Below are 22,166 nucleotides of genomic sequence, written 5' to 3'. Positions count from 1 at the left end.
CATTACCTTGCTCTCTGAGGTGTTCTTTGAAACCTTTGTATAAGCACCTGTATGCCAACAAGGGAAAAGCTGAAAAGGCAACCTGTCGCAAAATGCTTGTGAAGATGGGGAGTTTTGAACAGCCAGGTAGGTAGGAATCAGTTCTCAATCATAAATCTGAGCAGTTTCAAGGAAACAAGCCAGTGGCACTGCAATCAATTTTGTAACTAACCTATATATATTTGGTATACGTTAAAAAAGGTACAGAAAAAAAGGTACAGGAAAAAAAGGTACTGGAAAAAAAGGTATGGAAATAAAGGTACAGGAAATAAAAGTACAAGAAATAAAAGTACAGGAAATAAAAGTACTGGAAGGAAAGGAACCGGAAAAAAGGTACGGGAAAAAAAGGTACACAAAATGGCATAAATAGGTAAAAAAAGTACACACTATTTTTTTAGAATATTATTCTCTTCAACTGGTTCAGACTCGGTCTTTGTCTTAATCTTTTCTTGCCCATTTTCTTCTTCTGTGACTAAGGTGGTGCCTAAAATAGTTTAATACATTGCGGACAATTTTGTTACGGAATGAATTTGAGGAAAATTCATGGAAGAAGTTGCCCAACAAGGGAGCTGACGGTTTTTTTTGGTAATAACTACATTCATGGTATTATTTATGATGTGCCGTTTCAAACAATCGAAATCTACCACACTGTCATGTCTAGTGTAAAAAGGACAAAAAGTCTGAAGCATTTCTTACATGACATTTCATTCTTAACCCTGGTAAGATTCCCTTCATCTGCATCAGGATATGACCGCATATGAAGCACTTTTTCTGGTATCGCAACATTGCATGCTTTGCTTTTATCCCATTTATTGCTTCTATCTTCTCTCATTTAAACTTGTATCATTTGGTCACCAACTCAGGCAGGCAAACACATGTAAGCGCAAACCGTCAATAGTGTACTGCAACTATCATTCTTTGCCTTTTTCTTTTTTATCATCTCTGCTACTCCATGTCAGGGGGGGGGGGCATTCTATCACACCAACTAGGCAAAAAAACAACTTGTCAGGGACAAACTGTCAGCGGTAAACTTCATCAAGCATTCATTGTTTGCTCTGGGTTTTTTTATCATCTCTGCTACCCCAAGTTTGGGCGGCACTGTATCACACCACTCAGGCAAACAGAAACCTGTCAGCGGCAAACTTTCAGCATCATTAGATGGGTATATGTAGAAAAGGACGCCGCCTCCCTTAAGGGATGAATCTAATATTGGATATGTCAGAGCCGTAAGCAACATCCAGATGGTGCTGGTGACTATTGGTTACCACTGCTCAACAAGAGACCACATACAGTACAATCCATGTGTATAGTGATGCACAGACTGATGGGCTCTTCTTACATACGGCATGCAATGTGGACATGAAATTTTCGCGATGTTTGCCAATCAATTTAAAGTGTTTGAAGGGGATAAGTGAGAATAAATGAAATTTTTTGTTCGATTTTATGTACTGCACGACATATTCAATTGTGGGATAGTCATATTCATATAGTTTGAATCACAAAATTCTATTCGAAACAGATTGCATTATATTGATGAAGATTCTCTATGAATCCGTGAAGATTACGATGGATAGTTCAAGTTTTTAAGTGGATAACCTCGGATCTGTTTGAATTTCGTACTTGATGGAAGGTGTTTTTACTCATATCAGAATTGAACTGGAAGACAACTGTAAAATCGTGTGAGACAGATTGCAGTATATTGATGAAGATTCTCATTGAATCCGTGAAGATTACGATGGATAGTTCAAGTTTTTAAGTGGATTACCTCGGATCTGTTTGAATTTCGTACTTGATGGAAGGTGTTTTTACTCATATCAGAATTGAACTGGAAGACAACTGTAAAATAAGTGTGAGTTACTTTAAGTTTCTCAAAGTTTTAGGACGACATTTTACTCAGTCGTACATGGTGTATGGTATATGTCTTATCAAAGGTAGTGATGACTAAACTTGAGGGCATTATCCATGGTTTACATAGTTTATCAAGTCTCAGATATCGGGAGGTACTAATAGCAAGTAATAAAAAACCAGTAGATATTTAAATAGGAAATAGGCCTACTTAACTTATGAAATTTAGGTGCTGTTAAAATTGTGTTTGCTTAACAGCAGAATATCAAAGCTGGGGCAAAAGGTTCTTGTTATTGATATAGTTGTCTTGTTATTGATATAACGGTAGTTGTGGCCAATATACATGTAATACTTAACAGAAAGTTCGATGATATCATTTGATTAGGTATTTTGCTTGCATTGCTAATGTATTAGCATGTACTAAAATGGTCATTATGCCAAGATGTCTGATTCTAAAGGCAATCATGAGTGTTGATCTTGGGAATTCTCAGTAGAAATGTAAAAGGATTATAAGCCTGAACAAACGAAGCCTAGCAAGATAAAGAAACCAAGCAGTTACTGAACATGCTATCCTTAGCATTAACTCATGTTGAAAGTAGGCCTACTGGTAATGATTCAAAACGAGCGCTCATTTTACAATAACTACAAATGCAATGAATGCAATTACTGCTGCAGCACTCCACTCCTGAGGTATGGTCTCTTCAGTATCAGGTTGATTGGCATGTTGTCTGTTAACTGCTGCAGAAGATTCCTCACCACCGATGTCAAGGTCAGATCGCTGGTTACCAACATCATCCTGCAGGGCAGTGGAAGGCAAACGTTGGTGAGGTCGACCGTAGAGAATCTGGTTGGATGATATCAAAAATTTTGGGCGGGACGCAAGACCTTAGTCTTGATTCGCTCGCTGAAGACAGAAGAGCTTACCGCAGCAAAGTTAAATGTGCAGGGTCATCCAAAAGTGCACACGGCTGTGTGACATGAAGATGATGTTGATAATTTTGATGATGATGTCTGTGAATTGATTGATAACAGGTATTGAATAGTAGATCACATCATCCTTCACTGTATTGTCAAAGAAATCAGCTGTAATAGGCCAAATGTGTGACAAAAATATCACATCTCCCCGCTCTAGGTGTGCAAAGTACCGGTATATAAAACAGCAATCAACAAGCTGGGCCAAGGTTTCTTGTTCATGGAGAAAAAGAACATTATGAAGGTTACTTTATGAAGCTGCAGACTTTGGGGGATCAGTTAAACTTCTCTTAAACAAGAAGTAGGCCTAGGGTACTGGTCAGAGATCAAGTCAGTTGACTGGCAAGCCTCTTCTTAGGAGTCGCAATAAAAAACAATTTAAAAAAAAGAGTTGAAGAGGGCACTGTATAAATAAATAGACTTATATCATTATTATTGAATGATACATAAGCCTTTTTGCCTGTTCATTAGATCATGTGGGTGGCAATTGATAGTTAAATTGAATGATCAGGTTTAGATTAAAGGTATGATATACCTAGAGAGAAAGAGAGTTGAAACATCAGAAATATCAGATACGGTAGTAATAACAGTTTAGGTTTGTAGGATAAGGTTTGTTGAAATAGGCAAGAGCATTTTCTTTTAACATGTTGCTCTGGAGAACATAGGCCTTACCTGCTGCATTGAAAATGCTCTTACATTTCCTCAGTTGGCTCAAAAGCTTTTCACGATATAAACAAGTTTTGTGGGATGTTAAGCATTTGCCAGTTGTTTTTTCTAAAATTGTGTATTCGATTATAAACATAACCTCAGGCTTTAAAAGTCAAATAAACTAATGCATAATAATGTTTGCCTATTTCCTTTTTCCTTGTGTATGTTAGGCCCTACCACTATGCTCTCATTTCACTAGTATCAGGTCAGTGGAAAATATTTCTTGCCTCTGTCATGGTCTTTCTGCATGTATGTTGATGTGCAAAGTAGTTCGAGGGGTGCAAGGCTTTGCACTGAAGATGTATGGCTGTGACTTACGCGCTGCATACGAGTACAAGGCGTGTAAGCTGACCTTATAATAGTGAATATAGAGTAATTGATTTGATTCCTAAAATTCCAGGTGGCTAATGATTTGTTCTCAGTGGAACATTGGGACTTTTTGCTGATGTAGGTGTGCCTTCATGTGGTTCATATCGGGTCGGATACATTAACTGTGTTGAGCAGGCCAGGAGGTAGAAGGGAAAAAGGAAAGTCTAAGGGAATTAAACTGTTTGGGTGATGTACATAAATGATTCTATATGGCTTGGAAGTGTTACGTGTCTTCGGTTTTTCACAGTGATACTAAATTCGATGTAGGTATTTTTTAGGAAAAATACAGCTATTTACATAAACATTATTCCTTTTACTGTGATCGATTTTGCAGCGGATGTTATGTACTGAAACTCAAAAGTTGTTGAATAGAAAAAGTGTACACCAAAAACTGATTGCTGGAAATTCAGATTGGAATCATTCATTTTCTTGTCACATCGGCAGTGCGTTAGAATATCCAATAAAAAACTATTTGAATTGCTTACTGAAGGATCTATATAGTTTGGACGGTGAGGAGTACAGAATTATGGCATCATCTCCATCCCAAAAAAACAAAAGCCACCTGTGGGCACATGGCCATGGGCTTCACCTCACGCCTCAGTTGAGCGTACCCGGACCCCAGACTGGACATGGGCACAAGCTAAAGCCACAGCCGAGCTTCCCTGGGCCAAGCGAACCATCAGGCATCTTCCGGCGCCGACTGATCTTAAAGAGTAGTCACAGTCACCAGTCCTGGCCCTGCATGGTGCAGTCAAAAAGGTAATATTCGATTTCCAATTCGTTCCTTGTGAATGACCTTTGAAGAGCTTAGAAGCAAAACATCCCATATCATCTTGCACTTATTTGAGTCAAATGGAAAAAAATCCCTCTCATATTTTCTTTTGAATCCAATTTTCAGCTGTTGCCACCAGCAATAGATATCGGATTTTATGTACAGAAATTTGAAACATTTTAGGCTGCCCAGCAGCATTGTATATTGTTTAGTCAGAGAATCATTGCCGGGTGGCAACATATCACTGATCCAGGTCGCCTTCTGATAACATCATAAGGTGAATGCACTATGAGAACCTCTACTTGTGGTCATGGTGGTGATTGAAGAGTGAATGTCATGCTTGTCCTCGGCCTGCTTTTAAAGGCGACTGGCATCTTTGAGCATCTAAACTCTTCAGAATAAAGGTACAATTTATTTCCTTATTTTTTGTACGTGCTTCTGTTGTGAAGGACCAAGTGAAAAGTTTTTCCATCTTGATTTGTTAAACTTGTCTTGTTTTCTAACAAGTAAAGTGACATTTTACTGCATCTTAGATCAAGTTGTTCAAAAATGGGAATGGAGTGTCTGATTTGAAAAATTATTATTTAGGTACTTCGTAATTAGAATTTTGAAATTTTATCCTTTCTAAGGATTTCGTTCAAACTCACCATTTTTACAAGAGTTTCTTAAGTGATTTTTTAGCGTCAAATACAGATGCCTCAACATCCCGCGCACATGTTTTGAACTATTGAGAACTGCCAATATATGAACAACATGTTGTCTTTTATCATTTTCCTCGTACTCATTAGGATCTTGCCCTTAATAATCTTGCAATGCCATCTCTCATGTTACAAATGTACATATCGGGGTTCCTATCATACGATATCTCATTAATTTTTCATGCATCTCCTCATGGTTGCCAGAAAAATCATTCTGGGTAGGAAATGATATGATGTGTAAGAATTGTGTAAGAACATTCGAACTAGTTGGTTCTTGTGAAAATACATGCTTGATGGAGATGTTCTGGAGTACATAATTCATTGTATCAAGGCATGAAACATCTTACGTTTATCATCCCCTTGGGCCAAAATCATTAGATTCAAGAAGAAAACTGCAGATTTGCACCAGAAGATCACACGGGATGATTTCACCGGCCTGAAAGCAATTAAACTTTCAGGCCAGAAAAAAGCAGAAATAGTGTGATGCTTTTGGTTTTAAAGCGAACTGGAACCGTCGAGCCAGTTCGTGTGACCTCGTTTTCATTTCCCGCGTATCGGGTGATCAGAACGAGGCATGAATGAAACATGGCGCCTAGCTGTCAATCATTGAGTGACGTCACTACTATGGAATTTACTACGAAAACTCATGAATGAAAGATCGCATGACTCACGTGATTCTCACATGATTCTCAATGATATCAAATTGAACTGCGCATGCTCGGGCACTGGGGGCGGAGCTACAAATTTGAACTCGAATATGAAGTTGGAAGTTCGACTTTCTCGGGCGGTGAAAGTCGAAAAGTTGAATAAATCGCTCGGCGGTTCCAGTTCCCTTTAAAGTGATTTTGGCCAAAAGATTTTTTTAAAAGTCAATTTGCCCATCCTCCCCGAGAGTTTTTGCCCCCCCCCCCAAGACCAAAAGACTAGCTACGCCCGCCCCTGTATGCTACACACATGACACATTTAAGACACCTTCTTGTGAAATATAGTAAGTGAACATTTGGATGTGATCTGCCCTGCAACCCATACTGAATACCCTTTGGTCTGCAATGCATACAAAGGTATGAAAAGAGACAGACAGCTATTGACAGACCACCACTTCCTTTCATATCATGTGGCTTTGCCTTCTGGGTCTTTTGTAGTCCTAAACAGTGGTGTCAGTCATGTCACAGGTGAAGCTGGGTTTGTTTTCAATTACATTATCCAAACGAAGAGCAAGGCTTTCAATTGCATAGGTTGGGGTTTTGGGGAGTCGGGTAAAAACAAAAATGAAAAAGTATCAACCCCTGTAGCTCTTTGGTTCACCAGCACAGTGAGTCGATCCAATACTGCAGTGTCCATTGTCCCTCGTCGTCTTTGTCGCAAATAAATGTAATGTAGGCATGTTAGTTGCTTTTACACGAGGACGGTTTTAGCCCTCCTCACCTCGAGCCACTTGAAGCCGGATCACCTGTAACTGGCTTTGCACTGTCTACACGGAGACGGATCAAATCGCCGGCCCCAGGTCAGTTCAGGCCACTTAAACCACTAACCCGTCGCATGGTGGCGCGTGTTTTCATGAACTGCTATATACCGCACTACTCGATTTTAGTACCGTGCGCAAAGTGACTCGAGGCCAGATCGGTTCTACACGAGAGATTCAGCGTCTTGAAGTGGCTCCAACCCGCCTCAAGTGACTCGAGACTGCAGTGCTAACGCGCCTTGGGTCAGGTCACTTGGAGACGGTTCTGATTTCGTTCTACACGGTAAAAATTATCCTGACCCGCCTCGAGCTGGCTCGAAGCCGGTTCCAACTGTCCTCATGTAGAACAGGCTGTTATCTGCAGAGAGAGGCCCCTGTTGCTTCTTGAGATCAAAATAATGTGGTGCTACTACTGTTTAAGTTCGGTCCTATTGTTACAGATTATAGCAGTTTGCAGCTTTGCCCAAGGCCCTTGCTGCATTGATTTTATGCTGGAAAGGTCATCAAAATTTGTTTACTGTGAACTTTTGATTAATGAATATAGTGTTGTTACTATGTTGTTGACATTTATAGGTCAGCTTCTTCATGCTGCAATGATATAAACTTTGGCTCGGAGCTAGGAGGTGGTGGGTTCAACACCTTATGTGACTGTGGCTTATACTCACAGTGACTCGCAGCCTCCTTGTGTGAGATAAAGGCAGTTCTAAACTGAAGCAGAGTATTGAGGGTACTGCAAACAAGTGAGTTTTATTGTGCTGATGTGTACAGGATTTTATTACAAAGCACCAATTTTGAACTCAAACTAGCAATCTTTTCATTAATTACTAATCACAGCGATGATTATAAAAATATTGCTCATCTCTGATGCTTGAGCATTGAAAAGCTCTTGTGTCACAGCCTAATGCATATTGAAAATATCTGATACTATTGACTTTACTCCTTACCATTTAAGTCTTGGTTGCTTCTGCTGATGAAATTCCTTCTGTTGAAAAACCGAGCATTGTGAGTTACCTTACATGTACATTACCTTGCGCCAGAAGTATTAGAACATGTTACCAAACAATACAATTGAACTATCTCCATGGTTTTCCTAGCAGCTTTGCTCGTTGCTCTGGGCTGTGAGGATGTCCTGGTGATTCCTGTATGCATTATATAAAAATCCCATCAAGTGTAGTTTCTGCTCCGCTTCAGTCATACTCTATTCACTTTCCAATTAGCTTGTAATAGAGGAGGAGAGAACACTTCCAATTGATAGGGATGGTGTTTATTAACCAAATATGGCCTTTCGTGGCCATAAGCTATTCTAAAGACCAATTTTTTCACTTTAACTGGTTTCACCTTTGCAATTTAAGTGGAGTGCATTAGAGGGCCATCACTTAAATAATGGATCTGTACAATGAAAAAGGCATTTAAGATATTAGAGAACACTCTTTTTTCATAATTCTAAGACCACTTTATTGTTAATTACCGCAAAATTGGTGCGAAGCAGATCACTGATCAAGGCCAACTCGCAGTGCCAAAAGTTGTGCTTTTTCGTTTGCTAAATTTCAGGCAGATGTGACCAATTGAGTGTCGTGGGATATCACATGGGTGTTGTAACCTTGATCGTGACATGATTGACATCACTCATGATTTCATGCAACACTCCATTAGTCATCAGTCAGAATTATGTAGGTCCGAAAAATGCAATCGTTTAGCCCTGCAAGCGGTCCATGTTGATGTACCTTTAACAAAAGTGGCAAGTTTTGAGAATGTGTTCAGACATATTTCACACTGTGCCTACCATTTGCAATTACTTCCTACATCTACATCTACATTTACAAGATCGATCGATAGCTCATGCTGAATGCCAATGGAGCAGTTTAAACCATTTTCTCATGACAGTTTGGTGAGGTCTTAAAGGATTAGTTGTACCATCAGCATCCTCATGTATTAGATAGAATAGGGGGACAAACAATTAAGATATTGAATAAAAAGAACATTTTATTACAAAAACTGTAACATTAACGTGCTCTGGTGGATAACAGTTTCATCTTGATGCAATATTGAAGAGAATAATCTCACACTCAATGCTATCAACAACAAGCTCTTGATGCACCTTTATATTTTATTGCCATAAAATTCTTAATGCACCAGCTTTTTTAGCTCCGCGAATATCTCATGGTGTAGAGTATTCAGTTTCATCTGTCCTGATACAGTCACTGGAGGCAACTTTGAACCATTAGCGTCGCTTGTTTGATATCGATTGGTTTCATATCTGACAAAGGGGGGGGGCCTTAGGATATTCCTGTTTCTGTCTCCTGGTCCCACTGGGTAGCTTAATTAAAACTCCAAAGGACTTAAGTTTGCTAAAATCCTCCTCAGAACTTTGCATGAAAGGAAAGTTTATTTTAAGCAGCAAGTCCATTGTTAACCAAACATGATGAGGGACTGATCGACGATACCTCGATTATTCAAATAATTATATCTTGAATAGTCAATTTTTGTTCGCAAAGCATTTGACAGCCCCTACATCCACAGTGCAAGGTCAAAATTGACAATTGTCAAGTTTCTCTTGTTTTAAAAAAAAGACCTTGCAACAAAAAAATATATCAAATTTTGAAAAACTTATGGCCATGTATATATAGAGTTTTTGCTCCTTATTCAGGAGGTGATTCTATTTGCAGGCTTGGAGATATTATGAACACTTAAAATGCTGTCATATTGATGATTGAAATTTTGCTTTTGAAAATTAGGTGGTTCATGACACTAGTCAATGTAAGCGAATAGGATAATTTTAAAGAACAAACTGCTTATCACCCTGTTAGTTGTAATGGCCATTCTTGGCAATGGATCTCTCATATTGTGGTTTCCCAATATTGTATCACTCGTTGCTGGATAAACTAGTACCTTGGCTGATTGGATATTTGCCCATAGCTGATAATATACCTGTCCAGGTTTATTTGCCACTTGCCATGAGCCAATCCCGAGATATCCCCAGGGGAGAATCTCTTCCCATCGCTTCTGCGACTAATAAGGGGTACCGTAGGAAAGAGGTGTGTGGGTTTTATTGATGATCACGGTGACACGCTCTTCTATCAAACAGCAGGAGTATCATCTATACTTGAGCGGAAAAGAAGTGTGACTTGTTAATGCCTGGGTTGCGGTAAATGAAACCTTAAATCAGTGTCGGCAGAAAGCCGTGTTGGTCAAATGTGTTAAAATGGTTTCCGCAGAGTGTGAGGTGTGTGTTATGATTCTGGGAAAGCATAAACTGTGGTTGTTTTCTGCACAATTGGTATGTAAAGATGGCACTACATGGTAACTTGGGCTTTCGATACCAATAAATCAACATTCCATACACAAAATTCATTATCAGAAAATGACTAAAGTGGGTTTCAAGAGGCCTGCCCATAAGGCCTGCTATTGATATTCTGACTAGAAGTTGCAGTTGATGGAAATAAATGCTTGAAATTGCACGCAAACAAGGTGTGTGCCCCATAGTTTTGAGGATGTGTCATGTGTTCAATGCATTTTCAAGAATTTAATCAATGGTGAATCATCATCGATCATCCTCATTTAGAAAAAGTGGGACGAGGCTTGTCATTGTCGAGTTTTTAACAAGAGCTGTTTCAAAAGGGACATACTCTGATAAAGGCAAATATTACTCATCAATCCTTTTGTCATGGTCAGGCGAGACTTTTTTTATTAGTTGGTGCTCGGATTTTTGGAGGAATATATTTTTGAGGAGGACGAAAAACAAAAACAAAAAAAATGTTTTTTTCCAAAGATTTCATGGTCTCGAAAAAATGATAGGATTTCTCAAAGTCGGAGGGAAGGATAAAAATAAAAAATTTTCCTAAAAAAGGTAGTGCATTTTCACACATTGATCATTCAGCAGCCAGACTCCTAACAATAGACTGGTTCTCGTCATAATATCTACTGTGGATGCATTAGGAAAGGACAAGAACCAGTCTAGGTCTGGCAGAGCTGGTCTGGCATTCACACTTTCGATTCGAATGATCAATCCAACGAAGCTAATTTTAATTCAACCATGTCGAATTTCGATTTTGAAAAAAATATTTTTGATCTTTTAAGTTACTGTCGGGCGTCGGAGCTCAAAATAAAAAAAAGAATTATTTTTTTTGTAAAATCGGTAATGTTCGAATCGGCGGATCAGAGACTGGCTGGATATAAACATTTTATTTTTTTTCTTATCGGACATCGGGAGGTCGGTGAATCCGAGCACCAACAAATAAAAAAAGTCTCGCCTTAGTACTAATGAGTTCTTGGTAATACAATGTTGGTGTTGTCCTCTACGCTGGTGTCTGAAGTTGCCTTTCTGAAACAAAGCTGTCGTTGAAGGACATTTTTGCTTATGAGCAAGTTTGAAAAAGTGAATTTCAAATTCTGTCAGAACCGCAATGTCCCTGAAGCTTATTCCATGCCAGCTGAAGGACATTTTTATAGGGTGGTCAGTCATTTCCCATACTTGATCTATTAAGCTAGACGAATACTGAATCACAATTTTCAGCATCACATGTTGCCACGCTATCCAATTTTCAGACCTTTTATCCAATCTCAATACTAATACATTTGGAGGGAGTCTTTTATTATTTACGCCGTCATGCGCATGCATCTTCCCATATAAGAGCAATATGTCTGCGTGTCACTTGTCTCTAAGTGTCTATTATCATTTCTGGGTTGATGAGTTCACTAATGTTATAATTGGGTACAATATAATGGGTCAGCAGTTTAGCCCAATTTGTTACAACAACTGGGTTTGGCCAACTGGGTTGGGTTAAATGGATGTTAAAATCTTAATTGAAGCTCTAGAAATGATGTCACACAGTACAGAAAGTCAAGGAACCTCAAAATCACTATTGGTAGAGCATGGACTGGCAATCCAAAGATGGTTCAAATCCAGTCAAGGCAACTTGATATTTTTCTACTAGTTTCATTATTTTCAGAACACGTTAGCCAATTTCAAAGCAATCAGCTCAAGACCTGACACCATCTTAATGAGAGTGTTAATCGCCACTGATTCTTCAAAGCCATGGCATGCAAACACTTTTTGATAAATGTACATTTCATCATCTCATTTTCTTAGAAAAAGGTCATGCATTTCCTCTTGTAAGTGCCATTTTGAAGTGGCTGCAAAGGTGTTGGATTTTACTGAGGACTGAGGACTTTTGTCATGCCTAGCTAGAGCGTTGCTTGCCGCCTTTGTGTAATGTCTTGCGCTGCTGTGGCGTTATTTGTGTTTTTATATATCTTGGGAGACTTGACAGAACAATGACACGACTAGAAGATGACCATGGTTTTGTCTCATATAGGAAGATGTTATCGAGGTTCTGAATGCAGATATGGAAGAAACCAGATAAGTTTGTTATGTGTAAAAACAGCCTGGTGTATTATGTCCCATGACATTTTATAGATTTGGAATTTATAAATTGACAACATATTCCCTATGTTAATGGCAGGAAGGAAGACAATCTTATACCATAACATTTTTTTTAAAGGGGGTATCATAAAATCCAATGTAGGCAGAGGAATCTTCTTGGCTGAGTTCTAAGGAATGTATTAGATCTACCTGAAAATGCCCTTCTTGAACTTTGAATCAAGCACAGGGCCTGGTTGCTGAAACGTTAACTTGGTGTTATCCGCTTCAGTTGCACTAAGACTTAATGGTAAATTGATGCCAGCGTTAGTGACACAACTTGTTTTGAACAACCAGGGCATGATGTTAGATAATTGTTTGCCCAAAATGTCCAGCTAGGTAAAAAAAGCACATCCTTCAAAAGATAATGTCTCAGTGGACCCTTATGTCTTCATCTCACAAAAGCAATGTTCTTGAGAGACAAGTCTCGACGTGTTAGGTCAGTGGGAGAAGGATATACTAATCAATATTCTGCAGCCTTCAGGTTGCTGACAGTAATTATCCCTATCTGACAATGGTTATTGACACTATTTTACCAAGATATCTTAATGGTTCCAAGAGGCAAGGAAATGCGAATCCTTCCGCAGGAAAAGTTTTGAAATATCATTAGGCTGGGGTCGTATAAAAACTTTTCAACTGCCTAAGGAATTATGCAGAGTTACGTTTGTCCCATTTTCATTATAAAAATATCCTTAGGCTTGTCTTTGAAGGACAAGGTTCTGACAGAATTGCTCTGGGCTTGACTGGTTATATAGAGATGAAGATACCAATTACCTTTCTACAGCTTCTTGTTACTAGTAGTTATTGACATGCTCTTGTGAGAGTATACTAAGAAATGGACAAACCATTTTCTTTTGAAGAGTCATAAAGTACAATCCTTTCCACAGATATTGCTTAATAAGCAACTGCCCTGGCAGTAAACATTTTGAGAACGTTTTCAAATTTGTGAACTAGTTGATACTGAAAAATTTATCTTTTTTGTTCAAACACTCTGTTATTCATTGTGAACTGTTGCTTTAAACTGAGCACTCCCTTATTACTCATTTTTCCCTTGAGTGAATTATCTAGTTATCTTGTGAATCATATTTTAGGCCCTGGAATGGTGTGTTCAGTTTGGTATTTGAAAACTCTCCCGAATCCAGCAGTCACTGCAAATACCAAATTCGGCGAAGATTGATTATCGACGATATACAAAATGCAAAATGAGATTGTATCAAGATTGTTATTTAGCGAATTTAGCATCTTATGGATTATTTCTTTCAGCTAAAGGTTAAGGCCAAAGCAATAATAAAAAGTCAATTAATGTTGTTTCGATATTGTCCCTTCCAGAAGATTGGATGAGGCAAATTGTTAACCTTGACATTTAAGTCTGCTTTGTCACTATGGGTAAAACTAGCAGTCACTATCAGTTCCTAACATATTCATCAGATTGGTGTTTGAGATAAAAGTTAGAAATTATTTTGGAAATCTTTCCAATCGACCAATGCTTATATCGCAGTGATAATTGTAACGGGTTACCTATGTTGCAGTGAAAAAAATTACCTTACCAATAAAATGAGGGAAGAAAATAATTTGGAGTATGCCGAGGTTTATAGATTATTTGGCTGGCTGAAGAAACTTACATCATCTTCAAAAATCATTTGGTGACATGATATTCGTTCATATCTGAATGATTTAAACTGCCAGAGGAGTTCTTATTACCTTTAGACGTGAGCATCCAAGTGAATCAAAGTGAATGACATACTGCAATCGCTGCATTTGGCATATCATCAATTCGTAATCGTGATCAACAACCCTTTGAGTTGATTGTTTGATGCAAATTCGATGGGATTCATCTACGAGATATTGGAATCGACAAGCACATAATCGATAAACACCATATCCAGATTACTCGGATAAATGCAGTCCAAATTGCCCACTTTTCCCAGTTGATTTTATTGATTTAGGGTTGGACTGAGGTCAGTGGTCGACAAGTGTCAAGGGAGTTGAGTATTTGTATACACTAGTTTCGCCGATGTACATGTAAGATGGGTTGATTTACATGTCTTACTATTTATTAAATCGCCTACAAAGCCATGAAGGCACATGAAGACATGACAACTCTGTGTAGCCATTGCATTGTCTCCCCAAATGGAACATGTTGAAAGGCATCAAACGACTATGTGCATGATATAAAGTATTTTTGAATCGATTATAATAACAAACAAACCAGAGGAAGATGCAGTACTGGTGCAAAAGCTTCAGAAAATCAGTAGCGAATTAAAGGGATGAATCATACGTTGAATGCAGTATATTTCATCTGCTTTCGTCTGCTTTCTTCTGCATTTCAACCATTTGCGTTTGCTTCTCCAACACCTGCTATGATCAAAGGGAGATCAATATTTTGTTGAAGATTTTGCAGTTTCATTCTTCTGTCTTGGTGGTATTGGTTACGTGATACTTCAATCACCCCTGGTAATCATGTTGGCATAGCAAAGATTTAATTATCGGGACGGCTTCATTATCATTCACGTCACATTACGTGATTTGTAGGCACTTTGGAAGCTACATCAGTGATTTTATTTCTCTGTGGAGTTTTTATCTGAATTTCCTGCTTTGATTCTATCCACAATATGGTTCTGCAACAAATCTGAAAACAGTGTTAGCAGATGAAAAGTTTGGGAAAGAGGGGACAGGTTCACCCAGGGTGCAATTTTAATGAAAATGTAAGGATCCTTTGGGCCCACTCGTAGAGAATCTTTGGAAATTTAAATGCCAAAGTTGCATCTTCTGGGCTTCCGAGGGCTAAATCGTTGCTCTTATAAATGGGGAGGGTGTGACTCATGCACTCCCATAATTTGCAGCTGGTTATTGTAACAGCAACCATTTTTTCCTTTATGAGGTGTGACTGACTCTAACAAAATTACTAAGCTGTACAACGTAGACAGGGAACTACCACTGAGCTTATACCAAACCTTTTTAGCCAACCAGCTTATAATTACGCAGTTTGGGGGGTTTGTTCAAATCTATCCGTTAACGGAGTTTTCATTAATGCTCCCTACATAATATCAGTAATTCATAACCAACAAGCCCATTCTGTTTCTCATAGATGATATGCAACATTACGCAATTTTTCTATCAAATCTGTTCCCTCCTAGGGATGTATGAGGTTAGCAGATATCTTGTTTTGCTGCCATGAAAAGTCTAGCAAACAAGATGTCTTTTTGGATCCAACTAAAATGGGGGAAAAATACTCCCAATCATTTTAAAATTCTTCTGACAGATTCGATCAAGACTCGAGTACATCGATCTGGTAAAGATTAAAATACACTGTCAGCAACTCGTGTGTGAACTGCACTTAGATCAAACGAGATGATTTCAAACATGGATGGTCCTACTGCGACTCGTCAGTTGAACCTAGTGAAGTGATAAACAGTCTTGTGTGCACTTCCAGGGTGTCTCGCTGCGACAAAGGATATATGAAGACATTGAAGTGACTTTGCGTAGGAAGGGAAATATAGCATTTCACCTACTGGCATATGACAATGTTATTGTTGTCGACCACCAAATTATCGTGAGTTTCATTTTCATAGCCTTAAGATATGGAGATGGACCGATGGTTTCCGTTGCTCAAAATGTCAATTCTTTACCAGAGCAAGACCTTTACCATTTGTAAGCCAAACATACTATGTCAGTATAAATATGTAACAACTTCGCTTGGAAAATTATGATTTGACAAGAAACCTGTTTGGCAGCAAAATTATTTTCAAATTGTGCTGATGCTGTAAATTACCAGATTTTTGATTTTCTTATTATTGCAGATTTGTATAAACCAGAATCGCAAGGATGGGGTGCAGTTAAAATGTTTAAAAATACATTTTAGCTCCCCCTTGCGGTTTTGGTGAGACTAATCAATACCGACATTAAGGTATCAATTTCTATTCTAAAACGTCTCATATTAAGCAATAAATAAAGTGATTTTAATTGCTATTTGACTGTTTCAATATTTTGTACCAAACCAAGCTGAGTTCTAAACAAGTTTGCATTTCATTCTAAATCAAGATGTTTCTGAATCACTTATCGCACATTGAAGACAATACCATTGAAATTGAAATAAAAAATGTGTTTAACCACACACACATATCTACGAGTAGCTGACAATACGAACCCCACAAGAATCTTTTCTGTCATGAGTTGACAGCCTTTTCTTAACACAGATTGCCTCAGAAATTGAAACAGTTGAAGTGTAAGCTTTTGTTCAGGAAGATAATTGATATTTTGTTTCGTCATTCGGTGGAAATTTGCAGACAAGCAGAAGAGGCTTTGACAGCCACATCACATCAATGGATTACTGTTGAGATGCTGTGATTATAGTAAAGAACGTGGTAGTTTACTTGTCAGTTGAATAGTACCAAGTATAGAATAGATCCTTTAATCCATAGACATAATAGATTAGATTCTTTAAACCATACTTGATAGTACATAAGAAATATAGGGATCATTTTGAAGTTTATGTGTTATAGTCTGCACAACATTCACAAAAAAATTGATTTAAGAGTATATTTTGCAATTTCATGGGATATTTTTGGGCATGGGCATATTTGTCGACTTGAGCAATGTGAACATTTCACAATTAGCAGTAGATATTTAAAATCATCAATAAATTCATGGTTTAGAGAGCACTGCATAACATGAGTGATTCTTTCAAGTTCGTTATTCATAAAATATTATTCTTAAATCTTGACAGGATGAATGTCAATACACTTGTCATGTAGACTATCGATTTCTGCTGAGAGAGTCTCTCAAATGCTTTTTAATGACTTGTCAGTTTCCCTTGTGATGCTGAAGTAGCTGCTGGAGTCTGTAGCTACGATTTTTTTCTTTGGAAGGCAAAATATCTACCATTGCAACTGTTTCCATTTAACTACTTGGTTGCGATGGTTGTGACTTGTCTTAGTATGAGGTCCAAATACCAACCATTTGTTCTTATACATGTTGTAAGAAATGAAACCTGTACATTTTCACGGATTGTTTATTATTTCTCGTGGTTTGACATTTATTCCCAACTTTAGCCATAATGAAACAAAATAGAAAATCCTTATAGATAAAAAGGCGCTATATTTTTCAAACTTGTCATATGCAAATTACACCCGATGATGTGCAGAGCAGGTCAAAATTACTTTTTGAAGTGAGTGGCTTTGAGCTGAACTTTCCAACAATACATTTATCATTTTCATTGGTGAGGGAAATCAGTAGATATTGCAGGTAAGTGCTCTTTAGATCTTCCTTCATGGCTGGTCTCACACTATTCATTTGCGTTGATACATCTTCCTCATATGGTCACTTTTTCACTACTTCCTCAAATCGGCTGCTGGACTCCACAATATTGCACCTAGGTGCTAAATGAAATAACCTCTTACCCGTTCCTCACATAGGATTACTTGAGTCACTGAGGCCATGTCGGCCTTCAATCTCTGAGAGATATCGCTTCATTGTCTAATAAATGACGATTCTCGAGCTGCATCCGATTGCCTACCTGGAATATTATAGACTGGATATCGCCGGGGACTGAATTATTCAGGTCTCTATTAATTTGTTGTTAGACATCCGTGGCGCACACCTGTGACTATGATTATTGTTGTCCCTGGCGACCAAATAGCTTGGCTCCATTTCTGGGTCTTGTTGGCTTGGCGCCTTTGTCTGTGTTTTTTCTGTGTAGCAACCTTACACTTTGTCAATCTCCATCAAAGAGTTTTGACACCGCTCGTTGTTGTTGGAGAATGCGATGGCCGTTCTACAGATGTCTCCCAATGATGACGCAATAGATGCGTCATTAATTGGCTGTCACTTTATAGTCACACTACAGTATTAGATGGGTGACATTGGCCCTACGTGGGGTGAAATTGTCCCATCCTTTTCCACCCTACAGCTTGAACAAGAGATGGTTAATCAGATTAGTACTCAGTTGGCAAAAATTATCATCGTTTAATCCAATTGAGATTTTAGAGTAGAGGCAATTTTGTAGATACAGCCAGATGTTTTATGAGACATTTGACAAGGACTTAGAAGAGTCCATTACCAAAGTTCGTATTATCCAAAGATAATGAGAAACTGAACATCTGAGTAATCTGAAACTCATTATTGGAAAAATATCCAATCAAAGTTTTAGACCACGAGAAATTTGAAATCGATCTTTTGTTCGTGATGTGCCGATACACGGATGATAACAATATTGGTGAGTTTAAGATGAACTTAATGACTCGAACTCTGACTGGCCTTTGAGACTCAGTTACAGCCATCTTCGAATTGTGACATCAAATCAATTTAGTACAAGAACGCTTTCACATTGATGAATCACCTTTACTTGTGAAAAAATATACAAATGTTTTGATTTGAAGTTCACAGGAGGGGGGACACTGAAGTTGAATTCCAAGCCAGGAGTGGTGGGCTATATTTATCACCAACCATATGGTTATGTATCACTTTGTTTCATGCCTATTTCTCCAGAACAAAGGCTTTTTATCCACCATGCACAAATGTAGAGAGGATGTTTGCACTGCGATCGAGACTCTTAATGTCAAAAACTGGTGTAACGTAACCGACGATCACATCTGTCTCAAGCTCACTATGTCTCCTGCACCCCCAGCACCCAAGGGCTTTAAGGGTTGACCATAGTCACCACCATTTTGGCTGGAACTTTAAATCCTAAAGCAATTAGAACTCCTTCAAAATGAAGCCCGTAAATGCCCATTTAAAAGCTGTGAGGCTGTTCTCTGAAAAATAAAGAACAGACTCCCACCCTTGAAATTTGTTTTGAAAGAGTTTTAATTTTAAGTAAAATGTGCATTACCATGAACCACCTATATGCCTCTGCCAGCAGATTAGGAGATATACAAGAAGATGTCCTTGCGACTATAGTAACTAAATTGATTTCCTTTCACGATCCTTACTCAGATACTGGTACCTGTAATCAGAATTTCAAGTATCCAATGTAAATATACTCAGTCATCAGTCTTGTTCAGCCCACTCCAAAGGGATGTTGGACAGTACCATTGCAGATGTCCACATGTCACGGAATATCTTGATTACAGCTTTCTCGTATGTAATCAAGTGTATCTATCGTCAAAATCATTGGTTTTCCGATGCTTAATCAATATAGACCTGTTAGCATGTGTCTGTGCAAATCTTAGCTTGATATAGAGTTAGCGGCAAGATGACGGTGTCTCGGTTAAAAACAGGTATAGTCAAAGCGTTTGGATGAATCGTAATTTAAAACATAACTGTTTGATCTTTTGACAGCCTTCTTCAATTTGTAGTAATGAGGAAGTGCAATTGATGATATATGATCTTAGGAAGGCGATAGGAAGTTCCCCACTCTTTGCCACAGCACCTTCTCTGTTTCTCGTTGAACCTTTTCTAATGCTTGGTGTACAATGCAGATAGTCACCTTTGAGGTGTGGCTGCTCCGCCTTTGGGAAGTGCCTACCCTTTTGAAAAGGCAAACTCTGCTTTGAAATTGATAACATAATATTTGAATATAATGTGCTCTCAATATTTGTTATCCTTTGTAAAATACACCACCATTGAGGCTTAAAGCGAAGTCTTTGAGCACTTAACATTTCACTTGCTTTATTGGACATTACGGTAATTTGGATCAAACATGTCTAATGGCAGTTGTGCGTGCATTCCCTTTGGAAACTCCTGTGTAAAATCTTCCCATTTGCAGAATAATACTAACTGTGTATTCGAAGTTGGAGCCAGATTGCAAAAAAGCATTTCAGGAAAATTAAAAAATTTAAATAGTTGAAAATATGCATGCATGTGTAACAGAGGAAAAACATCAAGGTCCAACCGGGGATTGGACCCGGGACCTCTCGCTTATAAGGCCATCACTCTACCGACTGAGCTAAAGGGAATTTCCCCTCTAGCCTGGGCTAGTAGGAATGATGCCACCACTACACATGCTCATTGACGAATATCTACAATTTGCCGCCAAATTTCGAGAAATCATTACTCAGTGTTAAAACTGAAATGTCCATGAAGCTAAATGCTCGTGAATTTGCTCATCTTCAATGGGGGATATAGATTAAATATCGTGTTATCTGCTTAATGGATAATGCAATATATTTGAAATTGCCCTGCCTTGATTGTTATGTAAACTTTCCTGGTTTACCTCACAGTACCAGTACATTAATTAAGTTAGCTAATCATGTTCTGTTTTCTACCATATCGTTAGCATTATTTTACATTGATTCAATAAACATTGGAGTTGGATTCAATTACAAAAGAGGAATCCTGTGCCGAAATGAAATTATTTGTCACTTTTCATCAGATAATGTCCAACTTATATTCATTTTGTAAGGGGTTGTTCTCTTATCTATTGATCGTGGTACATCTTTCTCAAGAGATCTGCCAGGGTCTCCGCATTCCTCTTTACAACATGTTGGACATCATCAGGGTACTCATCCGACAATATCTAATTGCAATTATCTCCTGAAGTCTTTAAACCAGATGAATTATCTATCGATATACTAAGTTTATTAGTTGGCGTCCTGGCTAATGGTATTAGTGCGAATAAATACGATTTATTGGGGAGATATTGGATGCTGGCGCGTAATCATGGATTTGACACTGGCCTAACATGGGAATCAATCGATCTAATGCTTATGGTATCATAATGCAATCTGATTAAACACTTAACATAGGGGCTTTGTTTTTGAGTTTTTGAAAGGGTCATATGTCAGTATGTTGTGTCCCTATTTTAACAGATTCTTCTATCAAAACTTGATGCTGAATGAAGACATAAATGTAAGACTTGTGTCATTCATTTAACACAATTTATTTCCATTCCTCATGTTCCCAATTCATCTAACTTAAAGAACAATTTCATACTTATGAACCTCCTTTTAATACTTGTATAAGAATAGCTGAACAATCTAATTGGAAGTGTTCAAAGTTGGGAGGGATGGCCCCTGATAGGAATACAACTTCATTACTTTGGCCTTATGCTAAGCTCAGGATTAGAATTTTAGAATTTCAAAAATTTCGGTGGATAAAGATTTGGTTCTACGCTTTTATAATGTGCTTCAGTTAGGTTTAGTATAAAATATCATATATGACTAAACTTTGAGAAAAAGGCGAGACGTTTGTTTTAAATCATACTGCTTTCATACAGAGTTCCCCAAAGCATTTTTTTGCCAGATCAGATGTATTGAAAAGGGATTCAAAGGGTGTCTGTTACGCACACCATATGTAAATATATCCAGGCTTAGAATAAACCACTCTGCAATTGACAGTGTCTATCTAAAAAAATGGCTGATATACTGTTTGACCTTTGAATTGAAATTAAGACGATTTGACGTTTTGCGAAGCGGTAACTATTATACCTCGCACCTGCAATGCAAACCCTCAGTGTGATTCCTCATTAATTGGCTTTAAGAATGTAACAAAAAAATTGAAAACCCTAAATTTTGGATATTAGAATTCAGGGAAATTTCAACGGCGGTTGACAAAAAAAACAAGACTGGTTTCAACAAACAATCTTTGGAACTAAAATGGTCATCGGAATTTAAAGGAGACTCTAATACCAAGTAGTTTAGACTGAGGTCTCTGCTGTCTCACTGTTGAAACTATTTATATTTATGTGCCTTTAAAGGTCGTACCTATTTCACAGTACCTCATAACTATTCATGTTTGTGCCAGGAATTTATTCATGGCTGAATAAGGCACGACCCAGCCTCACTGGACCTATTGATCATCGGAAGATCATCAATTTGGCCACCTAGTTCCTGCCTATAATGAGTCTTCCTTATGTAGTCTGTTGGTGCTGTTCTGCATAGCAGATTCTGCACACGGCACTAATTACATCGACACGGCAAGCACTTGGTGTCAAGAGCCCTAGGG

The 22,166-nt window shown here is 38.2% G+C and overlaps 2 protein-coding genes across 5 annotated transcripts in view; one reads left to right on the top strand and one right to left on the bottom strand.

Moving 5' to 3' along the window:
* LOC135486151 (3',5'-cyclic-AMP phosphodiesterase 4C-like) overlaps positions 1 to 22,166 on the top strand; it is a 249,309-nt gene that overhangs the window by 31,416 nt on the left and 195,727 nt on the right. The window contains exon 1 of one of the 4 annotated variants that reach the window (XM_064768703.1): positions 3,989 to 4,692. The exons of 1 other annotated variant lie outside the window; for it this stretch is intronic. In XM_064768703.1, coding sequence (XP_064624773.1) covers positions 4,271 to 4,692 — 422 coding nt within the window. In that variant the 5' untranslated portion in view covers positions 3,989 to 4,270. Of the gene's footprint in view, positions 1 to 3,988; positions 4,693 to 22,166 lie in introns of those variants that run through there. 2 more of the 4 variants (XM_064768702.1, XM_064768704.1) reach the window with 2 other exon arrangements.
* The window catches only part of LOC135486154 (uncharacterized), a 127,449-nt gene that overhangs the window by 71,210 nt on the left and 34,073 nt on the right, over positions 1 to 22,166 (bottom strand). The window lies entirely within an intron of this gene.

This window comes from Lineus longissimus, chromosome 4 (genome assembly GCF_910592395.1).
Source record: "Lineus longissimus chromosome 4, tnLinLong1.2, whole genome shotgun sequence".
Classification (NCBI taxonomy): Eukaryota; Metazoa; Nemertea; class Pilidiophora; order Heteronemertea; family Lineidae; genus Lineus; species Lineus longissimus.
This window is presented reverse-complemented; position numbering and strand designations above follow the sequence as displayed.